Source organism: Apteryx rowi, unplaced genomic scaffold (genome assembly GCF_003343035.1).
Source record: "Apteryx rowi isolate R43461 unplaced genomic scaffold, aptRow1 scaffold_160, whole genome shotgun sequence".
Lineage (NCBI taxonomy): Eukaryota > Metazoa > Chordata > Aves > Apterygiformes > Apterygidae > Apteryx > Apteryx rowi.
The window spans coordinates 711,422-736,180 of NW_020447864.1; the positions used below are offsets into that span (position 1 = coordinate 711,422).

The following is a 24,759-nucleotide window of genomic DNA, read 5'->3' on the forward strand; positions in this document are numbered from 1 at the left end:
TGCTGAACATCGTGTTTCTCCCTTCTAAATCCTGTTTTTCTTTAAAATCTACTGCCTTGATCAGGGCTTTGGAGATAGCCCTTGCAAGTGGAATTATGAGGCTGAACCCTCTCTCAAGGGAAAGCAGGGGCAGGGAGAGTGCTTGTATTTTTCAAAGAGAACAAAGTTCGCTTTAGAGCTTACAAGGGGAGGACAAACATGCTGCCATTTTATGTTGTAGTCCAGTGGTTAGAACACATACAGGCAAGAAGTGGAAGACTGCTTCTGTCAGGAGGTTTCAGGTCCCCACTTACCCCTTCTCAGAGCAGTGTCCAAACGATAAGGCTCTGTTAGTGTGAGAGAGAGTACTTCTCTGGGTAATAACTTTGAAGGCTTTTCAGGTGTGAGTCCTCTTTCAATAATGTTCTTGTTTTGAATTCTTTGTAGGTGTAAATCCAGATGCAGACTATCATGCCCTTTACAGATACTTTGTGGAGTTATGGATCTATCTGGGCCTGGCTTGGCTTTCACTCTTTGTCAACTGGAAGGTCAGTATGTTTGTGGAAGTCCACAAAGCAATCAAGAAACGGAGGAAAAAAAGAAAAGAATCATTTGACAACCATCCTCGGTCTAAAAAACCCCTTCAAATGGGTACCTCAAAGGATGTGAACATTTTCAGCTTCCTTTCAAAGAAGGAAGAGACCTACAATGATCTTATTAAGCAGATTGGGAAGAAGGCCCTGAAGACGAATAACGACAAAATGATTAAAGTAGAAAATGCCAAGCAAAATATGCAGAATGCCAGTAAAGATGCTCAGGTGACTTACACAAAGACCAAGTCATTTGAGTATGATGAGACTTCCCTAGATATTCAGAATGGTCATGTGCTGAGACACCTGCATGATAAACGTGTTGGAGACAGCCCTCTAGAAGGAACAATGTTTGTAAACCAGTTAGACAGGATCAGTGAAGAAGAAGGGGAAGTGTGGGACTCAAGAGACTATCGACCCCTAATCTTTGAGAATGCCAACATAACATTTGTAAATGAAGATGATGATGAAGAGGAGGATCTCACAGATGATGAGGAAACTTCAAAATCCTCCATGGATGATAATCTTGTAGAGGAACCTGAAACTGCAAAAACACTAGTAAAATTCCCATCCTCTGATGAATCAACCTTTACCAACAATGAGCTGGAACTTTCTGTGCCTTATGAACAACTGATGAATGAATATAACGCAGTAAGCAATGTGAAGGCTGCAACGTGAAGCACGTTTGACAATGGTTTTCTGAAAGTGGTCGGTGCATATTGAACAAATTAATGGAGCAAGGAGAAGAGCATGTCTTTGCGGTTTCTTCTATCTCTCTGAAAACAAAAGCCAGCCCCAAACTAATAAACTCCGGTTTCTTTTTGCCATCCTAAATTGGTTTCTGAGCCCGTCAGCTTTGCTTTTCCGTTTTTTAAGAAAGCTTTTAAAATAACAGTTGAATTTGGAGTCCTTCTCCTTCTGGGGATTTTATAGTTCTTGAACAAACTAGAAAAGAAAAGACTGGTTATTACACTGGACCTGCTCTGCATTTGTGCATTTCATGGAGAAATTAGTTTGGGAGTGAAACTATACTGTTGCGGACAGACTGTTTTGGGCATCAAATATGTCCAGTTACTCCACTAGCCCTTCACCTCTGAAAACCTGGATTTGAATCCTGCTTTGATCAAGGATTGGAAAAAAAGGAGTGTGAGGGTTTTTAGCTGCCCATTGTTAAGTTACTACCACAAAAAATGGTACAACTGCTAGTTGTTCTTAATGAGAAACTTGAGATGGAATACCAGGACACAGATCTGAGCTGAGGTGCATTGACAGACTGGGGAGGAAGCTTCTAAAATATCTGCCTAGAATACATCAGTGCTGGTCATAAGATAGTGAATAATATTTTTGTGATAAAATATTAAAATTAAAAATTCCAAAGGAATGGATTGAGAAGGAGCCCTCTAACAAAGAACAACTCATCTGGGATGAAGCTCACCTATTGGGCTGCTAAACTGCACGTCAGCCCCAGAACTGTTAAAGATAAGGTGACTGGAAGAACTATTGATCAAAGCATCTACGAGCACAAGCAGGTTGCAACTTTTTAATGTTGAAAGTGTCCTTCCACTGTCCATTTCCTAGAGGAAATACTTGAATGAACCTTATACAGTATCTGTGTACAGGTGAAGTTTTAGTGATGCTGTTCTTCTGAGAAAAATCAGCTTTGGAGGAGCAGATACTCTCCAAATGCCCTGATGCCTGTCAGAAGGGACCTTTAGCACTGCTGCTCTGTGCAGTGTGTTTGTCAGTATTGTTGTTTGCTGTTCCTCCCTGCCTTGGTACTTCAGACTAGACTTGTATGAGATGATTTCTGAAACAGTTGGTTATACTTTGCTTTTTTTTTTTTTTTTTTTCCTCCAAAGTCTGACCTGTATGGGTACACAATGGTTATTCTATACCACTTTCAAGAAGGCTGGGTAATATCAGATCTTGTGTAAAACTGAGATGTGATTGCGTGACTTAAGACTGTAAGGCACTTTTTTTTTTTTTTTTTTAAGCGGACTTCAGCTCTGAGCTCTAGAAAGTATTATCACTTGACTTGCAGATGGGCTTCTCATTGATATAAGGAACTATATCATTTAATAACATTTAAGCCCAAATCATTTTGCCTACAAAAAAAATTATAGCATGGTTTTTATTTTTCTTCCTTTTTTCCATATCTATGCATTAATCCCGACAACTCTTTCAAATGAGGCTCTTGATCGCATGCTGGCAAAAGATACTGATTTCAGTTGTATCAAATATTCTTGGAACAGAAAATTGCCAAGACCTTTGAACGACAAGTTTTGTTGTTTTGTTTAGTTTCATAGTACTTAAGTCATTCCAGTATGCCCTAAAGTTTCCAAAGTTCAGTGAACAGTTAAAGTTGTCTCATGTTCAGTGTAATGCTGGCTGACTCATTAGCTTTGTAAGAAGGGTTTATGGAATCTTGCAATGCTAATCTTGAATTACTAAATTTTCTAATAACTGCAAATACTGACTGCTGCTTGAATTGCTGGCCTCTCCTTCCACATGGGAACCCAGCTCTCTGGCTGGATATCCTGTTGACAAGAAGTTTTGGAGTCACCTACTGTGAAACAAGGGAATGTCTTTATTAATTTCTTTTTAGAAGCTTCCACGTGTATGAGATTTTCAAATAGAAAGTTAACACAAGGCCAGGGCCAACCTGTAACACTGACAAAAATGTGGAATCAGCATTGTTGGATTCAGTAGTTAGTTCACATTTGATGATAATATTGCTGAAGGGAGATTCTAATTTGAAGTCCAGTTGCATTATATAACTGCTATTTGGCATGGGGGTGGCTGGATTGATTTGAGTTCCAGCTGACAGGAAAGAGGGAGAAGCCCTATTGAGAAGGTTCTGATTTAGTTCTAATAGACCTCTCCCCACCATTATTTTAAAAGGACTCCAAGCCCTTCAACTATTTTGTTGTGTATGAAGGGTTGTGGCTGACCACTGTACCATGTAGCCGTAAGAAATGGTAAGACAGACAACATACATACCTGATATAAAGGATGCTTGTGTAGCACGTCTAACCTTCTCTTTTTAAAAAAATGCATATTAGCTTACAAGAAAATGAAAAAGTACTCCATACAGCTTTTGTTGTCCTCCAACATGTCTTCCATTATTGATGCAAAGATCAAAGTTTTAGCAACAGTTAGTAAGCTACAGGACAGTGAGGACAGAAAAGGCTTGCCAGGTGGAAAAACATAGCCAAAGTGTGATCTTCATCTTTTTTAAAAAAAAAAAAAAAAAAAAAAAAAAAAAAAGCATCCTCTTTAATACAGAAATAATACAACCCAGACACTTGGCTGGGCTTTTTGGTTGGAAGGGGATGTTGCACACTGGAACCCAGACTCTCCGTAGTGGAGTGCGATTGTATGGTAGAGCCGAGGACAGATGGGATCTGTTTCGTATTATCAAGTTAGATGTGGCTCTTTGGCCTTTCCCAGTGCAGTCAGCATAGACTATAAGTCTGCATAACAAGCATCATGGGATTTAAAGTAATGGTTTCAATTTATTAAAACAAAGTACAAAATTCCCACTTTTGGGGGGAGACATGATTACACCTCACAAATCTGTTCTCAAGATACCGCACCATGTGCCTTAATGCAATTTTAACACTGGGGGAAAAAATTCACCTCTTTACACAGGGGCCAGCACAAGTGGTATGTTCAAGTTAAGCCATACTTGTTCTCTGTGTTTTGGAGGAGTTTAGTTGGCACACAGCTTTCATACTGGCTCTCTACAAAAAGTTGAACCATTTCCCAGGGTTTTTAAAATTACGGTGCCATCTCAGAGCTGCTGAAGTGCTAAGCAAGACAGCTTTTTGCCTGCTTGTCTTCCACATCTTGAGAAAAGCAGCTGCCTGGGGAACCTAAATTAATATTGTCTTTCTGCCTTCAGATTTGCATGTAGTGAGTTAGAAGAGTGTCCAGGCTGAGCTATTCATCCTTAGAAGTATCTGTGGTTAATTTTGGGGAATTCACCAATGCTATTTGGTAAGGTCTTATATTCATTTCAGTTATTTGGGCAATCTGGAAACATTTTCTTTGGATGCCATTTAAGATTTCATTTGACTAAACAGCAATGTTAATAACTTTTAATTCTATGTAATTAATTTTTATAGCTGAAACAGATCTGTTGCTGGGGAGAGAGAGAGAAGGGGAGGGTTGGGTTTTTTTTGTTTTTTTTTTTGTTTGTTTGTTTTATTTTTATTTTTTTAAGCAAGCCTGTAAGGACATATGAAGAAGGGATGGAATAAAAGAATAAAAGTGAAAATTCTTTGTTCTGGCTATTGTCTGCAAATAAATTGATTTTCAGTCACTTCTAGGCCATTATGTTAAGCATAGGTCCACTTGCACAATATTAACTTAATTTTGCCAAGGTGAGCCAATAATTAAAAAAAATTTTTTTTTAATTTTTTTTTTAAGGAGAAGGGAAAAAAAAGGCTATTCCTACAAAGGCCCTTTTACAATTAAATAGTATAAATTAGGTGACCCTATCCTTCATGACATCATTGTGACACTTCTTGCTTTTGTGTCTTGTGCTATTGAAACCTGTTTTAGGGTAACCAGAAGGGCATCAGTAGCAGATACATATCTCATGGCAGGCAGTCTAACACATCTGATACACTGGTACGAAATCACTGAGGAAATACAAGAAGTGTTGTTTTACATTTTTCTCCGCTAATGATTTGTGAATCTGTTGCTGGCAATGGATGTCACAAAACATGCAGAAATAAAACGATAGGCTGATAACAGGTCCAGGGTGACACAGTTGTATATGTTGAGATATTTTTTTTTTCTCCAGTTGATCTGGGAGAGTACAGGTAAAGACAGACAAGCCTTGCTGATAAGGAGAGCAAAAAGCAATATACAAGTCTGTTGACTTAAACAGAAACCTAAGAACTCTGTTGTAGATGTGTAATTTTTGTGCTGGGCTCTGTTCCACTTGTGATACATTTACCTTTTAAAAACTTTGCTTGTCTTTCATATGCCTTTTGAAGTTTGTACAGCCCTGGCTCTATCACTCCATAACGTGCCTGTCTGTTTGTTCTTTGTTGCTGATCGTCACTGGAATCACACTGTATGTAAATATTTGCTAAGTCTTTGTAAAATGTAATTTATTTTAATATTTTGCAATAAAAAAAATTACAATTTATCTTGTCTGTCACGAGGACGTTGGCAATCAAGAAATGAGATTTCTTTCTACAACTCTCTACACTTGTAATGCACCTCACAGATAAGACTGATTCTGTTCCAAAGAGCTTGAAGGTAAGAAGCTGAAAAAGCAAGTTGTTTTATGCAAGCAGATGCCTGCACTTATATGGAAGATTGGTGACTTCAATTCAGTAGCATCTGGTCTTCGGCTGGATGCAGCATAGTGAATTATACAACAAGGATTAGGGGCAGCTGTTGAAAAAGGAACAAAAATTTATTCTAGGGGTTGTGTTTTTTGGGGGAGGGGGATTAAAAGAATGCACTGAGACAGTGTTAGAATTGATTAGTACTACAATAAAATAAAATGTGCTCTTATGGTTGCTGTCTGAATGCCAGAGATACTTAAATATCTGTGTAGCTGTTAATGAATTTTTCACAAGACTTTTAGCAACAGTGTAACTATATCAGGTGGTCTAGCAGTATTTACAGTCTTTTTCGTCTCCAACAATTTCCTTAAAATACCTTGCAAAATAGGTAACTGCCTGTCTTAATGAGTAGCAAAACGTGATTCAGTGATATTTGTGATAGACATCTGTAGAAATGAGGACAGCCTCATCCTGAGGGAGAAGAGACTGAACCTTAGCTTTTTGGCAACCGGGGAAGTCATTGAGGTGTGAGCTAGGAAAGTGGAGAGTTGCACAGGCACAGGAGGGGGAGGGAATGTTATCATGATTTGAGTAAGGTTAATGTAGCCGATGCCTACATTAACCCTCACCCACAAGAATTCACCTGAACAGAGGAGAAGTAGTGGAGGAGGAAGAGGTGATTGGTGACCGATGCCAAAACCAGCCCAAGGAGAGGGAGGTGGGGCCTCTGATGGAGCCGAGCGCAAGACGTAATGCTGAGTCTGGTAAGCACCTGATAACATTTCTGTCAGCTCCCAACAGGTTAGAGCCGACAGACTACTGTTCACCTATTGCCCTCAGTATTTCAGTAGAGACTTAGTAATTTTGAGCGGTAGGGTAGCAAGAAGTAGAAAAACAGGATAAACCTGTATCTGCTAAGCATCTGTTCCTATGGTCCATGCCTGGCTGTGTTCCTCTCTGAACACAATAGCCTAACAGATAAAATCACAGACCAGCCAACACTTACAAAAACTGAAATCTTTTCACTGAACGCTTACTGTAGCTCTTTATAACATGTGGTGCAACATGATACTAGCAACCTGCAGCTCATGGAAATGTAGAACTCAAACTTTGAATTCTGGTAGATGAAAATGGTGAAATAGGAGGCTAAGGTGCTGTTCAGGGTGGTTTTAGAAGAAACGCTACCTGAGTCTCTTCAGTGCATTTTTCTGTAGTTCGATGTGTATCCTGAAGAAGCAGTAAAATATCTCAACTCTTATGCAAGGCTCTGCCAGTGGGGTGGAGGACTTTGCTCTATGGTTAGAACAGGAAGGGGGATTTTTTTGTTGTTTTTGTTTTAAATTCATGGCTTGTACATTGTGCCTTTCAGCACAGTTTGCCTCAACTTCCCACTCATAAGATAGCTAATATTGTAATACTGAGGAATAAAAGGTTGGGCTGAGTACAGTGTTCATTAGACTTTGGCCTCTTTTGGCTCCTTAAAACACACAGGGAGCTCCTGCACTGCATGCAGACTACGGGCTTCCTTATCTGAATACCGTGCCTGGCTTCATAATGCTATTGTGGGCTGTGGTTTTCTTCTGACTCCACACCTGAGGAACAGGAGGGAGCGGTGGGTGGAAGCAAAGCCAGCCCTGCCCGTAGCGCACGCAGCCACAGCCTGCCCGGGGCCACACATCCCGCTCGTGCGCTCCTGGGCAGCCCCAGCTCTGGCAGACCACGTGGCCCCGTGGCCTCCCCAGCTCGCTCAGGGCTGTTTGCTGCCCCAAATCCCAGCCAGGAGGGCTGGGTGGGAAGGTAGCAGCAGCGCAAACTTTCCACTACACTCTTTCTCCCACCCTGGGAAGGGAGAACCCTGTTCCTTGTTCTCCCTTCCCAGGGTGGGAAAAAAGAAAGCAGAGCGGAGATAACTGGAGGAAAAGGGGCCGCTGCAGGCAAGGGGGCTCAGCCGCAGCTTCTGCTAGGTCCAGTGTCCCCACACCTCCCACCGCGCTGGCTCCRGAGCTGGCAGAGTGGGGGCTTGGCCTCAGCGCCAGGGCTGGGACCACACAGGTGGCCGGGAGGACTCGCAGCTCACCGAGTCACGGTCAGCCAGCCCTCAGCCGTGCCTTTTCCTGGCAGGCCTTGGCGGTGTTTGCCTCTCTGCTCGGGCGTGTTTGGCACCTATAGGTCTTACGCAGCTCGGGTATTAAAAAGGCTTACTTAGCGATTACTTTTCACTTTCATGTTGGCAGGCACCTTCTTTTGTGAGGCGGCTCATGCGGTTTCTGCTGACTCACACGCAGGAATGGTCCCAGGAGAAAGGGCTGTGCTCCTGCACCGCTGCACACCACCCTTTCCTTGAGTTCAGCCCTGGCTCCCGGGGAAATCAAACTGATGGGTTCCCTGAAGGAAGGATGGAGGGTGATTTTTTTTTTTTTTTTTTTTGGATGATGATGTTTTGTGGGAACACAGACAGGTGTCATAAGCAGGTGTTTTATGTCACGGAATGAAAACAAACTCATGCAGTGATTATCTCGGGTTATGCAGCCATTGTAATGTAGGGAGCAGTACTTGGACTGGTGTGAGCACAGAGGTTCAAAAATAAATGTATACAAAGACTGGGCTCACTGCCCAAAGAAATTTGCCTTTTCAAATGAGAGGGGATAATCTGAAAAAGGAGAGTTGTGGTGGCATGGGAGGCTACAGGCATTATCCTGCAAAAAGTGTCTTTGAAAGGCAGCTAACATATTCTGGTTAGAGGGCTTCTCTGATGTCCAAGTTTCCAGATAGAGACTGTGGCCAGAATTGCTGTTGGGAAAAACAGCCAGTTTTGATATATGAGAAATATTCTGATAGGAATATTTAAAGAATCACTTTGAATTTACAAGTTGAACTGAAACACCTGCAAATAAAACAATTTATGTTTCCTGGTTTTAGAATTTCTTTTTTTGTGGGGTACCAGAAGTTACCTCCCTACTGTCTCTCCTTGCTGCTCATAAGGAAGAAGAGAAAGATGGTGACAGCCCACTTGTCATATTTTGCTGATTGTACAGTTTTCTACATGGAGGAAGTTGTGGAAAATATGCTGTTTTCCCTCCTTTTCTCCTTGTTTGCATGGAACTATGAATGATAGAGAAAACAAAACAAAAAATCTGAAAATATGTATTCTGAATTGAGGGGGCACTAAAATAAAAGATATCTGAAGTTAAGGTTAACCTTTTTCTCATGGACATTTTTTTTTTAATTTTCAGCATTAAACTTTAAGATAATTCTTTTGGATACTTTCTCAAATATCCTAAACAGAAGAACTTGTGTTTTCAAGTTAGTTCTATGTATTCAAGAAAAAACAAGTATTTCTGCTCATTTGTCATCTTATCTAAACATGACAGTAGTGCTTGGCACCATGGTATGCTTTTTAATTGTAAGGAGAACTAATATATTCAGTATGAATGAACATAGTCCTACGCTGAGAAGAAAAGATCCTGCTCAAGGCCTGTCAACGGCTTTGTGCTTTCTGTGGACTTACAGCTTAGCACAGTTGTTGATCACATATTTGTTTATCTAGTTAAGTTTCTGGGTGTATAAGGAAGTATAATTAATTCCTAATGTCATTAAGATCAGAGACAAAATTCCTCTTGTGTGCTTATTTGTGGGTTGGGCCCTGCTTATACTGATCAACATAAACTGGGTGCAGAGAAGCAATCATTCCTCCACAGTCCTAGCTGCTGGGCACAGCTGAAAAATGTCTGTGTCCACAAATGCGAAATAAATCTATGTTCAGGTTGAAACAGAAGTCACAAGCTAGAGGATAAGCATTTTTTCATAAAGCTGTGTTGTCCCTCTCTGGCAACCTTCATCTTTGCTGCGTATCTGTTGAACATTGATGGTTAGTGGAAAGTAAAGGAACAAATCAAGACTTGAGGCACAGGCAAACTCTTCTGATATTTTCTGTTCCTCTCAGCCTGGGACTTTTGCCAACTCCATCTCTGGCACAGCTGGAAAGGAAGGAAAAATAGTCAGCTAATTGGTCTGTTTCTTAATTGCTGATTAGAATGGGAAATGAATATAAAAGCAGGAGTAAGCAGTATGCCTCAGACATTTGAGGGTGGACACTGCCTTCTTTGACTGTCATTTTTTAATAAATGATAGAAAACTGGTGACTTAACTCAAAGTGAAGAAGGCTTATAAGGAGGACTTTTGTACAAGGAAGAAGATGCAAGTTGTAAGATTCTTTCTTCTCTGTGCTGTTTCTTCAGAAAGTGAGGCTCCTGTGTCTTTAATTTTAAAATATCAAACTAGACTTTGAGATGTACAACAGAAATCAGCTAAAGGCAAGAAGATAAAGTGAATACCTATATTTAAACTTTAAGCTCAAAGCTCTCTATAGTTTGGTGGTGAAAGTTCTTCATCCTTTACAACAGCTTCAACTGAGGAGAGAGCCTGACATCTAGTACCACTCTGATAACCCCACTACATGTCATCCAAGCAAAATTAAAGGAGGTGTGTGTGKGGGGGGGGGTTCTTGCTGAATTGGGAACCATTTTTTTTTAGGGTGAGAGACATAATTTGTATCAAGTACAGGAAGAAATCAGAGACCCAAAGCTGTAGTAGTTGAGGGATCCATTATCTGTTGGGAAATTTAATCTAAAACACCAGGATGTAAGTTTTCTGATAGATAATTTATAGCAGTTTTCTGAAGATGTTGTCTGACCAAATGTCGTTGACTTTTCTGAGGGAGTTTAATCCTGTGATGTTTATTAGTAACTAAAAAGTATAAAGTTATGGGGGCATGAATAGTTGAAAGCTGCAAAAGCTGCGGGAAAGAATTGGCAGCCTGTTAAAATGTGTAGGCTTGAGAGAGACTTTTTCTTTCAGAGTATGTAATAAAAATAAAAAATAAGGTGGAAATGGATTGAAGCTCAAACTGGCTTTTATTTATAAGCTTATGACCCCATATGTTACTGTGTCTTCAAATGCAAATGGTTTTGGAAATGCTTGGGATAAACTTAGCTTCCTCTGGCACAGAGAGGGAGGAAAGGGCTTTGGGGTTATCACAGTTTATTTACTGTAAAATGACCACCATTCTTTAAAACAACAACAACAAGATTCAGGATGAGGAGAGCAGTGACTGATTTCAAACTCTAGTCTACTCGGACCTACGTAATAATCACCCAACTCATTTTTTACGGAAGAATCCAACTTCCACCCCTTTTGCCTGGCTCTTCTGGCTCCCGCCGCTTTTCTCCTTGCTTACATGTCTTATTTTTCCCTTTCCTCTGCTGTGTTGCATCTGTCCTGTAGCGATTCCTGTGGCCTCCTAGGAATGTCACAGCTGCCAGCAGGCAGGACACGACAGCCACTTGGCATTTCAGGCAGACAAACACAGGACAGAGTTCGCTTTCCCTGCTCTGCAGTGCCGGCCCAGCCCCTAGTGCCTCAGCTGAAGGAGGCGGTTAGCGACCGAGCAGCCACAGCACCTAGCTGAGTGCTCATGGCCTGGTTCAAGGTGAACGTTCACGCTTTTGCACATTTTCAGCCACGCGCTGTTTATATCCGCTGTGGATTTGATCTTGCAGTGACGTGGTTCAATACGAGCAAGGACAGAGCTTCACTACGGGGCCCCCAACAGGCCATGGAGTGAACTAGGGAAGCTTGTCTGAAGCCTTGTAGAGACTTGCAATGATGCTGGGATTCAAAACAGTCTTTGAAAAAGGTTGTGCCTACCGTGAGTTGTTGTAGTTGCACCCTCTTCAGGTCCATATCCACCCTTCTTCCCACCCCAGCTCCCTTTTACCACTACGCCTAAACTCCCCAGCCCCTCTTTGAGACAGCAGCTGTCCCAACCACTCCAGCCCCCAGACCAGGAGGCTGCACACGGCTCAAACATAGCTTTCTGTTCTCTAGAGCTCTCCAGAACTCCCCCAAAGCCTTAGAAACACTATATTTTGTTGCTGTGCGTTCAGATTGCTTGACATGACTGCATTTGTCATGGAGATGTGACCTAAAACTATGTTCCAGTAGCACCAAGCAAGCAGCAAAGTTCTCACCTGTTTAAATAAACCTTTGGCTCCTAATCAACAATTCATCAGAAGAAAAGAAATTGAATAGAACAAAATATGTTTGATTATTTACTAAAGACATAATGGCCTAGAGACTGAAAACAAAGAGCAGGACTAAGAGCCAGATGGCAACCAATATAATCCAGACAGCCTACACGTCAAGTCTTTAGGCTACAGAAAACTCCCACGGTAGAATTTTTTTAAACACCAGAGAAATCCATATGTGCTACTTTTCCAATTACATTTATTCCCGAATAAATGTCAAAGTGATTGCAGCTGCAGAAATATCATAGATCGATGTCAGGAACTGCTTGTGTAATTCATAGCACATAAATGCAGCTGACAGAGGACCCTGGCAGGGAGAGCAGGAGCGGGAGCCTGCCCTCGCACCACCATCCACGCATGACCCTTCCTCACTAGATTTGTCATCTGTGTTACTGAGGAGTCTACAGAAACCTAGTAACATGAGAAAGCATGGGCTTATAGCATGGCTGTAGCTGATATCTTGTACCATAGTTTAATTTGAGTGTACTGTGGTGCCAGGGAGCATGAGGGGCACGTTCCAAATGGGGCTGATTGATAGACTGACTACAAACACAGAATAGCTGGGGCATCGGGCTCCAGGAAGAGGTATCGATGGCATTTGCACAGTTTGCATACTTCCTGGCTGGCTAGCCACAAACTGAGGAAGAGGCATCATCTTTTAGTATTGGGGACATCTAGCATCATCAGTCATTTGTATTTGTACACAAAACCTAATCCTGGGACCTAGAAGCAGGGCTAGGTGCTCACGTAGACCTTTGGGAGGGAGGGGGATCTTGGGGGATCTTGGGCTGCCTATGGGCATCTGCACCCTGTAGGTACTCTACACAAGGGGTACTTAAGAAGCCTTGTTAACTACAGATGAAGAAGGTTGTTTTTCATCTTCGCTTTTTACATGCCTACCAGACCTAGCCAGTTGTCCTGCTAAATAAACCTTTTCTTTGACTTATGTTTAGGCCTGGTCGGTGCTCGAAGGGAGAAAGGGAAGAACATGAGTTAGGGTGAATATAACAGCTCTAGGAAGCTTTGTCTCTTTGGAAGCAGTGGAGCTGAGGGCCATCTCTTCAGATATCCCTGTGCACTGGGGCTCTAGGATGTGGCATGTTCCCTAAAAACTGCTCCATAAGGGAGGAGGGCAGAGCTCATGCTGCCATATGCTAGCTGGTGGGGAAGGATTTTGCGGAAGCAAAAATCAGCATCCACCCATAAGGAGCAGACAGTAGGGAAAGGCGTTTACTCTCTCCCACTGAATCAGCACTGTGTTCTTCAAGGGTAAAATGGAGCTAAACCTACACCTTTGTACTGAAGGTCTTCACTGCACAAGCTTTAAATAAAAGCTGACTTGTGTATTCTTCGTAAAAGTGAGCAATCCTCTGTTGTGGAGAAGACTCTCCCCAGGAGGGCAGCTGAGAATTACCACAGCCATAAACTTGTTCCCCATTGCTCCCCACACCAAACTATCAGGACTCTCATGGCTTGATGCTGCTTCTTCATTAACCCACCTTCTCACAGGGGAGGTAGGGGTACAGGTTCCCCTGGGATCAGACCAGAACCCAGGCAGGTCTCCTCAGCAGGGTCCCTACCTCATGCTGAGTTTTCTCTCACCCATTCGAGATCGCTTGTAGCTCCAGAGAGCCAGAGCACATGGGCTTTTCTCCCTAATTTATTAATCCTTTCAGGATGTGGTCCTGTACAACCGTGTGCCAACAATGAGTCGCGAGCCAGCCTTAGCCTTGAAGAGATCTACTGATGTTTCCATTACCTCCCTTGGCAGATCTTTTTCAGATAGCTTAATTATTCTCATGTGTAATATGCAACTCTCTGAAGTGTAATTTCATGATAATTTTCTATTCTCATTAGCAAGTAGAAATAATTAGTTTCTGTTCTCATCGTAATTTTAATTTTTGACTATCTTGGGTGCAGAGGCCTCTGGGCAGCATAATAGGAAGAAACTAAAAACAGAATTCATTAGAAAAAAAACAGCATGAGTCATTATAGAACCCAGATCAGGAATCCTTAAAATCCCATCCTTCCACTTCAGACAAGTCATCTCAAAGTCTTTAAAGATAATTAAAATCAAATAAAATAATAACTGTGTAGGAAGTACTACTGCAGGAAAGATCTGGGGGTGTATGAGCTCCCACACTAGCCAAGTGTGATAGCTTGCAATAAGTATGAGGATTATCCTGGAATGCATGAGCAAAAGTGGCACATGAATGGATTGGGAGGTAACTGTTCCACTTTCTAGGACAAGGAGGACCTGCTATGGGCTCAGGTCACCACATTTTAAGGGAGGTGTAGATGAACTGAGAGAAGTCCATGTGAAAACAAGAACAGTGTTTTAAGAAAGTACATCCTTTGAGAAAACTATTAAATTAACCCTGTTTTTCAACATTTTTCAGACTAGCAAAGAGAAATACTGTCAGTATACATAAGTTTTCTGACAAACAAAAGGCTGCTGGAGAGTGCTAAGGGGAAGCTAAATTGTTTCTTGTAGACCCTAGGGAAGAACAAAAAGGAAATCAGTTCACATTGCAATAAAGAGAGGCTGGGTACTATGAAATGCTCTCTAAGAGTAATAAACTTTTCTAGATGTAGTATTCAAATTATTGGAGGATTCATGAGCAACTCAGGCAAACATCTATCAGGGTTGGTCTTGCTATATTTACTGAGCCCCAATACAGCAGGACAGATTCAGTAATCTCTTGAGGTCCCTTTCAGCTTTACATTTCCATCATTTCTGTGTTTCGTGTCCATTTCTAAAAGGGCTGATATACTTTTATCTCTCTGTAATATTAATTACTATATTGCATAATTGGGGTTACACAGTATACTGAGTGTTTGCTAGAAATCAGACACAGTATTTCATATGCAAGTAAAATATTCTCTTCTACTTACTAGGACTAACTGGCTGCCCTAACGTGGTTCAAATGTGCTAACTTTAAAAAAAAATAATGAAATCTCACAAATAATAAAAAGATGAGGAAACTTCATATCATTACAGGTCTTCTTCCTGTTTCCTTTGTTGCTGAGGCCATCGGAAAATGATGGTGTATGGGATTTTTTTAGTTCTTGTCTGACCCCCCTTGCCATTGCTGGGTGTTTGGATATGATGGTGTTGAGGCAAAAGTTTGTGCTATGCTGAAGCCAGTGTATTCCAGCTGCTTTTCTTCTTGGAGAGAAACAGCAATTTTTCTCTTTTTAAGCAGCTTCTTCTTGAGCAATGTCTTCCCTGTCTAGCTTTTCCTCCCACTCCTTGGTCACCTTCCATTGTTTCTCAACCTATGTATTTTAGCCACTTGAAGTGGCTGTACTATACATTGGCTTTTATGTATCGGTTATGAAATTCATCTCTAGATTATAGTCTTCTGAATTCTGAATTTGGTAGCCTTTGGCTGCCATGTAGCAGGTCCCTGCTCATTTACCCCCCTGTTTAATAAAAGGGGCTGAAAGAGAGAAAAGAAACCTTGCAAAAGATTCTGCCTTCTAGAGGAACACAGACACTTTGTACAGCCACAGCTAAAACTCAGCCACTGGCTTCTCAAACGAATGTCATTCTCTTTGTGGGTGAGAGAATTGGCAAAACCTCCAACTGTTGGGAAGTTTTATAAAAACAGTTTTCTCAGGAAATGGAACACGAAGCTTATTTCCAATTCACATCCAATTTTACCCCTGAATTTTTGTGTGAAAGGTTTTACATCAGCTCCTGAGAGAGCCTCCTACAATTTTACAAAATGTTAAGATATTTCTGTTTCTGGAGTAGAAGAATAAACAGAGATCTCAGGTCTCAGAGACCTAAGTTTTGCTTGTATATAAGAAAAGCTTTTCTGCATCTTATAAAGAACTGATAAAGCAACTGGACATGTAAGTTCAAATTGCGGTGAAAAGAGAAAAAAGTTTACTTTAATAAGGTATATTAGAGACAACCTGAAATATTTACTGACTTAAATTATCTTTTATTCAGCTCAGGGAAAAGAATTAAATTTAAGATCAGCAGTAAACTAGCTTCTACATTCCTGAGTCTTAATTTCTTGGGTTACTTGGATTACAATGCCTTTAAAGATTATTTATATTACAGCAAATTACATTTGCCCAGACTAGAGCCAAAAATCTTTTTTACTCTTGCCTTTAAGTCTTCCCATTAAAAAAATAAAAAATAAATAAAGGAGGGGGTATTGTATTCAGCTGCCACAAACTACCACTTAAAAGTGATGGAAGAGCCCGGCTTGTAGCCCATTTTAAGCAGCCAGTTCAGGAGAGATGGACAGAAAGCTGATGAAGTAGTGAGGCTTGGGCTGGTGCACGGGACTGCCGCTGCCCTCAGCAGAGGCAGCAGCCTGGCGGGTGCCCTTCGCAGGCAGCCCCTGCCTGAGGTGCCCTCAGGCAGGCAAGGCCTGTGTCCGCCCGGGCCTGCTGAGCATCGACGAGGCTCAGACCCCCCCGCCTTGGGTCCTTAAATCCTTGCAGGTTTCTTGTGATGCCGCAATGACCCACAATGATCCACAGGCGAGGCTTGAGCCCAGGTGCTGGGGCACCTCCTGGCGACATGTGGAAACTCGTGGGTAAAGGCAGGAGAAAGCATTAAGGAAGTGGTCCTGGGATGGCTCTTTTTCCCGAACTCCCCCTCATTGCATTTTTCCCCTCTTTCGTGAAATGTTTCTGCTCTGCAGGGCAACTTGCCTGGTCCCAGGCCACAGTCATCTTTGCCCTCTACCGGCACCCTGTAGAAATACAGGAGCACTTCAGGCAGTGGCTCCAYCGCTTCGGCTGTCAAACCTCCAGCAGGAAGAAGGGACACAGCCGGACTGCGTGCGCACAGTGGCCGGACACGCTTTCGGGTGGCAACGGCAACCTCGCACAAAAGCCTCTGCCAGCTCCACAAGCCAAAGCGGCCTGGTCTGACCCAAGGCACGGCACCCCCTTGCCCTGCTCCATCCGGATGTTTGCAAGGAAAAAAAATCTGTCATTCTTTTGGACTAGCCTGATTTCAGGCTATTTGTGACCACACCAATGTACCAAGTGTGAAGTAGCTCTGCCAATTATTGTTCATGCTGTTTCTTTCTTTCATCTCTATGTGCACTGCACCCCTCCTTGTTTGCCAGCTGGGTGAATGTAAGCAAGAGTGATCTGGGAAAATGACCTGAGTGGTTATCATGGATGTGAGAGCAGACTGATAATCTGCTGATCTACTGATAATTAGATGGCACATTTCATCCTGAAGGACCGCACGGTGCTTGGACAGAGTATGGGCTTGCATTGAAATGTTGCATCGAAGCATTGCATTGAAACTGAATGGAAAGCTCGCTTTAGGCTGGGATGCAGCAGCTGCTTAATGGTATGTAGACATTTGGGTCAAAGTGGAAAGAGCATCTTACTTGAAAATATGTGGACACTTTAGCTTGGCAACAGACTACTGGATAAAAGGAGTCAGCACACTGACACTTCTGAAAATCTAGATCACAGTTTTGATGTTTGGACTGATCTATTCCTGCCCTGCAAGGTCTGGAAGGATCTTTTATATCAGCTCTATCTATGAAAAGACTCACAGGAGAGTTTGTTAATATAAAGTAATTTGCAGCAGTTAGGCAGCTAATTCTAAGTAAGCCACTGTTAGTGACTTTTTTTTTTTTTTGAATGTTTAAAATATCATGTCAGAATTAAATACAAAATTACATATGAGTAATAATTTTTAGAAAATGTTTATCATGGTTCTTGTCCTTCTGTCTGCATGTCAATAATAACTAGGGAAGGACATCTCCAGTAATGGMACAGCTTGCTTAAACAGAGAACAGCAATTGTTTTCTCTGAAAATAAATGCTCAAATGGCAGCTGTAAATCAAAATTTTTGAGGCCAGTGATGATACTCTTTTGCTATACATGTTTAAATCAAAGCTATGATAACAACTGATTTCAATCATGACTTAAAGTAGCAAGTCAAAAACCTGGATGTCTTTGAGACATAGTCAATGTGCACATTATTGTAGATGCATAGGTATACCATATGCCAAGCTCTGATTTTTGTCTTAGCAGTACCTGTATGGCAGCACCATTGGTGCTATATCCTCTTATGCCCTGAAGACAAAAAGGGTAGTGCAAACTCTCCAGTCCTCAGTTTTGCTCAGGCAGCTACTAGTGTGTTTTCCTGCAACCCATTTGGACCATTCTTCACACTTAGGATGGACTTCCCCTCCCACTCTTTTCTGCTACTTCTGTTTTTTCGCAACCACAAGCCGATCTCCAAAGCTCAAAAACATCTTCAAACCTCTCAACATCACAAAGGTAGCAGGATCTGTACAAGGAGCTTTCAGCTTTGGCCTTTGCGAGCAGAAGCCACTATTCTGGCCTATACCATCCTGAGTCAGAGAGAGAGAGACTCAAAGTCACCATTTGATCCTGTCCCAGTGCTAAATCAACTTCTTGTTTCTCTTCTTGGCTTGGGAGGATGTCTTTGTCCTACTTACAGCTACTATTGCTTTTAACTGCAATACAAGCACTTATATGGAAACTATCTGATCCATTAGCCTCTGATGGTACAGTAACACTGGACTCACCAGCCCTTCCCATCTTTCAGACTGCCACCCAAATTCATGGCTGAGAAAGGTGGCCAGAACTTCACCTCGTCTTACTGGCACTTAGTGCAAATCTGCTGTATTCCCTCACCTTCCTCTGAAACTCCAGAAATCCTTACAGTGACAGATATTGGTCTTTCAGACATGCTTTGCCAGAACCATAATGTTTAACTTTGCATCCCAGACACCATTCCTATGTGGCTTTGCCCCTGAACTCTGTAATGCCCTGCTGGCTCAAAGGAAGACCATATACCTCAAGAGCTCAGACCTTGGCATCACCTTCAAAAGCTGTTTCTTTTCTGTCATTGGTTTTCCATCTCCAGATCATAAGGAATTTATGGAACTGAATAAGTATCAAAATCGACCCATTACAGTCCTTGTGCCCTGTAGAAGTGATTGTCCCTCTGAACTAAAAATATAAGTATCTGACACTCTAGCCAGTTACTCAGAAGGCCATGTCTTCCTCTTCTTTACGCAGATCTTCAGAAACGAAAGGGACACACACGCCATACCACCATAAGCCAATGGATCTCAGTGATCAGCTACTTCAAACAACTTCTTCACCTTGATCACTATCTCCAGCTTGTAGTCTCCAACCCTTTTCAAAGATGTGTCTCTCAAGACCCTATTGCATCAGGCTATTTCTTTGCTACTAGTTCCTCTGCAGCACTGACAAAGCAGTGGAGAAACTCTCCTTTTGGGATGTGGATGTTCACGTTACCATGATGTTTCACTGCAGAAAAGATCTAAGGCTTTTGGTGAGCTTGCATTAATTGCCAAAGCCTTAAGGGGAGAGGCAGCCTGCTGGCCAAAGATTTACGTAGTGAGGTAGTCCACTAGACATATAAATCAAATATTATCGCATTTATCAAAGAAACATCTCCAGGATTGCTAGATTGCTTGTCTGTCATAGGATCTGAATGTACCCTGCCTCCATAGGATCTAACAAATGATGTCTTAGGTAATTGAATTTAATTTTAATAATGGCTGGGAAAACTGCAAAGTTCTTTTTTTATGTTTTTGCATAGAGTAACAATTTCTTTCAAATGTCTTAAATCTAACCCTTTAGTCACCACTTTCTTCAATTAACAAAGGAAGAGAATTATTTTTTGTTTATAATTCGTAAACTAGGCTTTTATTCACCAGTAGCAAGAGTCACCAAGATGAAAGCAAGAGAGGCATCTGGTCTATTGAAGTCACTAGCAGAACTCCCACTGCCTGCAGCATTGTCAGAATTTCATGCTAAGAATTAGGCATAGCCTAACCTATTCTGTTCTTTTAGGCAAAAGTCTGGCAAACCAGCATTTAAAGTTTTATCAGATTAGACACACATGTATTTAACAAATCTCAGGCCTTTCAGAGAGAATGAGGCCTGACTCATGATTTCTGAATGTTTGGAGACTGTGACTTAATTCTGCTGAGAGGGATACCTTTGCTCAGGCTGGTGATCTAACCGGAGGTGATGCCTGAGAAATCATGGTGGTAGCTGAAAAACACAAGAGGGATTTTTCCTCAACAGTCGGATGTAGCAAACGTTTGGCAGGCCTGATTCCCAGTTGACTCTTTTGCCCTTCAGATTCACCACCTCCCATTAAATTATGTATTTTGTTTCCTCTCTCTTGTTGCTGCCCAGCATGCTAGGGAGGATAGCTTCTGCTGCTATAAACATGTATTAGCAACTTAATCTTTCCAATTGATAGGTGTAAAACAAAGCTGTTGGAGGAACTCAGCAAGGTCGTTTTTCAAAGTGATAAAGGTTCATCCCTTTATCCTTCCTACTGTGGGAGTGCATTCCTGATTCCTCTCTTTTGGGACAAAATATAGCATGGAGGGAAACAAGTAACTTTTCACTTCCTGGAGATTTGGTTTTGCTTAGTTTGAATGAGAGCATCCAGAAAGGAAAGGCTGTCAATGCCACATCTGAACTAATGCTCAGTGCACTGAAAATGCAGAAAAATGGCTTCAGCCCTCTGAGCTTGACTAAGGCCATGCTTAAAGAACACAGACAGATGTGCAAGTGGTGTGTGCATCCGGCCCTGTGGTGGTGGTGACGACAGCCGAAGGTGTATTTCTGACCTATGCACCTTCTGAGATTTTTTCATTCTGCATCCAAAAGGAGGGGCTGAAAATAAAAATGTGAGAGCAGAGACTACCTCTTGGGTGATCAGGCACATTGCCTGGGTATCTCAGGTACCCTTTCCACAAACAGATCCAGTTGCCTTTTGAAATTAGTTAGAGATTTTGACCTATTACCCCTATAGGAACACTGTTCCAGATTCTCATTTCTCTAGGGTTTGGAAACCTTCTTATTCCAGCATAAATTTATTCTTGACCAGTTCTTACCTATTTTTACTCTGTTAACATTGTCCTTTAGCTTAAGTATTCTCTTCCTTTGCTGGTGTATTTACTGGCAGTAGTTGTATCCTCTCTTCACTAATTATTTTTGTCCTTGTTTTGCTAGACTAAACAAACTGAGGTCCTTTATCTTCTCCTAAACTGGCCTATTTGGCTTTCTCTGTCTCAATCCTGTGTGAATATGAGTAGCTAGAATTACAGATATTTTTACAGATTAAATCTTGCCATAGCCTTATCAAATAAAAACTCCCTTTTCTCTATAAGAAATTCACCAAGGAAAAACATATTGTATCACTGGTTCCTGTTCATACTGTAATCAACTAATGCATTTATTTCTTTCTTCACCTCTTCCCTTTCAATGTATCCTGAAAATGTATCAAGGTCTTAGCAGGATTTCAAGGCCTTAGTTAACGCTTATTTTTCCAGCTACCGAAATCCAAATCTAGAACCCTAGCCCCTCTGCTACTTGATGATTCACACAGTATTTAACACACTTTAATATATGAGAGATGATGTCGCATTGTTACATCAGTTGTAACTTAGAATCTAGTTGAATTTTCCTGAGCTTCCGTAGGGGATAAAACCAAACTCCAGCTATTCCAGGGAACAGCCCCACAGGATACAGAAGAAAACAGATTAAGATCAAGGCTTGATTTACTCTGTAAAAATTTTGTTTCATATTGCAACTAAAAATGGAGATGGAAAAACACATGCCTTTGCACAACTATACCTGGCAGACACAGCTTTAACAGCAGACAAGTGTCTTTTTCTAGTATAGCTCATATTGCAGGGGGGAACTGATTGAAGCTTTATCAGCAAAGTGTACTGCTATGTCTTCTTTAGCAGGGAAAACCCTAAGTCTCGAGGAAACCCCTTAAACAGAGTAACAGTACTTGCGACTCCAGCGGGAGCTGGGGATGCAGGCTGAACACCAAAGGCAGTTCGATCCTGCACGTCTAAAATGTCTTTCCTAAGAGGCTCTGAAAACACTCTATAAACAGGGGTGGTGTCACTGGAGCAGAGAAAAAAAATGATTTTCCCTGCAGTCCCCTGTCCCACTGATGGCAAAACTCCCCACTGTGGTTTGCTGCACCAAGACCAGTCCCCCCTCCTGGACACGGAGCTCACCTGCCCTGGCAGGGAAGGTTGTAATCCCAAAAAGCTTGGAGGGGAATTAGCCAGACTGCTTGTGTCAGAGCTGTGTATACTGCATGATTTCTGTAGCCCTGAAACATGACGTGGCATTTGCCCTTGATACAAATTATGTTCCAGAAATTAGCTTTCATTTATTACAAAGTTAGCTTTCCAACCACTGTGACTACAAAGAAACTTGAACACAAGCTGATGCAGTGGTATTTGCTCTCTGAAACATAGTGTGTAAAACTGCACCACTCACCTTAGCAGGATATGAGTGTCAGTGCCTTGTGATGACAATGAAATATTTGCGGTTTTTAGGAAAAAAAAAAACTTGTTTATCATCCCCATCTGACACTGCCTCCCATTCCTTCACAGCTGCTTAAAGAAGCAGCTGTCCTCATTCCAGCTGTATCTCCTTTTGATAATTCTGCAATACTGTTTCATGTTTTCAACCCACAGTTTTGCAGCACACTGGGATTTCAAAAGCCTAGAGGACTTGTAAACCAAATTGCATGCATGCATGAGGAATATTGTTTTACCAGCTTTTTCATTTTATGCATATCCCAGTAAATGCATACATTTATTTAACTAATCAGCAGATGAATTTTTTCTCTTTCAACTTCATATGCTCCAAAATCTAAGCACCATGCTGTCAAAAGTGGATCTAATTTGCTAAAGAATATCTGATCTAAGTAAGTATCCAGCACGATTGTGCTGCCAGTGTCTTTGGGATGGAGGTGTTTGGTTATGGAACATCATTTGCCAGCCATGAAGAGCTGTACGCACGAGCTGCGCGCATCCTGAAGAGACACAATGACTACAACTCTCTCAGGCCTCAGCAAGAGATACAAAGACTGAATTTCAGTGGCAAAGAGATGAAATACATAGTGATATTCTTTGGATGACTTTTTCAACCTTACCCAGTGCACATACCATTAGGCTCCACAGTGAAAAGTTTTAAAAACACCAGAAAACAAAAAAGTACACTCCAACTAACCTCTATAAAGACAAAAAAAAAGAATTTAAAGATATGTCCGGCTACGTTATTGTGCAACAGCTGCTTTGGCCCTAAAACCAATACTTGAAAGTGCTTTGGGGAGCAGGGGGAAGAGGGAGGAGGGAAGAAAAACATCCCAGGCGACCTGCTGTTCTTCCAAGGTGGCACTTCAGAGGCTTTCTCTGCTTCTGAAAGAGCTGGTTCATTGAAATACCTAGGACAAAGGCAGTCTGAGTGCTGATGTTAGCCCACATTGCATCAACCTGGCATACCTTTTTTTCTCTGCTGGGGATAGATGTCTTTGATGACGAGTGACAAGTCTTATCCCTACACAGAATTTCAGGAGTGAAACAGACTTTTTAGAAGCAAGGGTTCAGCTATGAGTCTCTTTAAAGAACTGTTGAGTATCCATCATTAAGACATTGGCAAGGCACTTTTGAATATATGTTTCAAAATATTTAGCAAATGTCACAGGCAGAAGCATTGGGAAAGTCTAATGGAGCTTGAAAGGAGATGCCAGCTCATGCAAAGTTCTTGTTAGTACACTGTTATTGCACATGTGACCCTTGCAGAGACTACTTTTGCTTCCTTGTACGTATCTCAGCCTGCATTACCCAACCTACATTATTTTAATTAATTAAAAAAAAAAAAAGTGCTATTGGGAGTGTCTGGTGCATTGAATCCAGGCTCAGAATTCCTAAATGTCTTTCTGGGTAACTCTGAATGTGTTCTAGTGCTTTTCAGTGCCCCAGTTGTCCCAGCTAAAAAAGGAGTAAAACACTCTGACTTTGTCCTGTTGTGAAGTGCTTTGAAATCCATAAGATTAAAAGAGCTTCAAATCAAAGAATATTATCACTCTACTACGAAGACAAACCCCTTATATATATTGCTGATTTCTGATTGCTTTTCACCCCCTTCACCCCAGAGTGGGAGCTACAGAAAAGGCAAGTCAGGTATTACCTGTCTTATCAGTGGTTTCAGATGAAGACAGAAAGAAATAGAAAGGAGAGAGCCAAAAGGGGGAAGAACTCTCCATCAGTTTGCATCCCCACTTCAGATGAGACTAGTCTCCTCTGGCCCCTGGCATGTGTCTAATCTGGACATAAACTGGAGTTGAATTTTACACTGATGAGAGTACTGTAGTCCATTCTGCCAAAGCTGAGATTTCCACATTGTTGCCAATGTAGCTGAGAGAGACAGTAAATTAAAATACCCTCATTCATCCTGAACTTGCTGGTTCTCGCCATCTGCAGGAATATGTTCTGAACACGAAATGATTTAGAACAATGTTCTGAATAATCAAAGGAATAGCGTGTACAGCAAGTGTTATATTATAATGACGAGTAGCATGAATGAATTGTAGTTGACCTGTAATTTCCCACAGCATTAACTAAAGCAAATATTTCCTTTCTTAGATTATATTTATGGAAATCTAACTGTAGCAGGTCAGAGTGACTTGATACATGGTTGAGGCAACTGAAGATCTTTTTAAAGTCAGACCAGCTGGGAAGAAACTTTCCTCCCATCAGGCTCAAACATATGATCCTGTCACTTGTCGCCTGCAAATATGAGAAATCCAGGTAAGTGGTTGCTATCAGTCACACCGCAGTAGTGCAAAGATAGTCACAGTTAAACTATTTACAGCATACAAGAGGTGTCTACTCAGAAATGCCTTTGGGATGATCACTCCAGGTCAGCAAAGGTAAAGCACCGGCACCAGTGCCCACTTAAGCACAGGTAGAG

General features: G+C 41.6%; 1 protein-coding gene across 1 annotated transcript in view; it reads left to right on the forward strand.

The window, feature by feature from the left end:
* KCNK5 (potassium two pore domain channel subfamily K member 5) overlaps positions 1–5,730 on the forward strand; it is a 39,353-nt gene extending 33,623 nt beyond the window's left edge. Inside the window, exon 5 of the mRNA XM_026059849.1 lies at positions 427–5,730. Within this exon, the coding sequence (XP_025915634.1) occupies positions 427–1,247 (821 nt within the window). The 3' untranslated portion in view covers positions 1,248–5,730. The remainder of the gene's footprint in view (positions 1–426) is intronic.
* Positions 5,731–24,759: the final 19,029 nt, after the last annotated feature.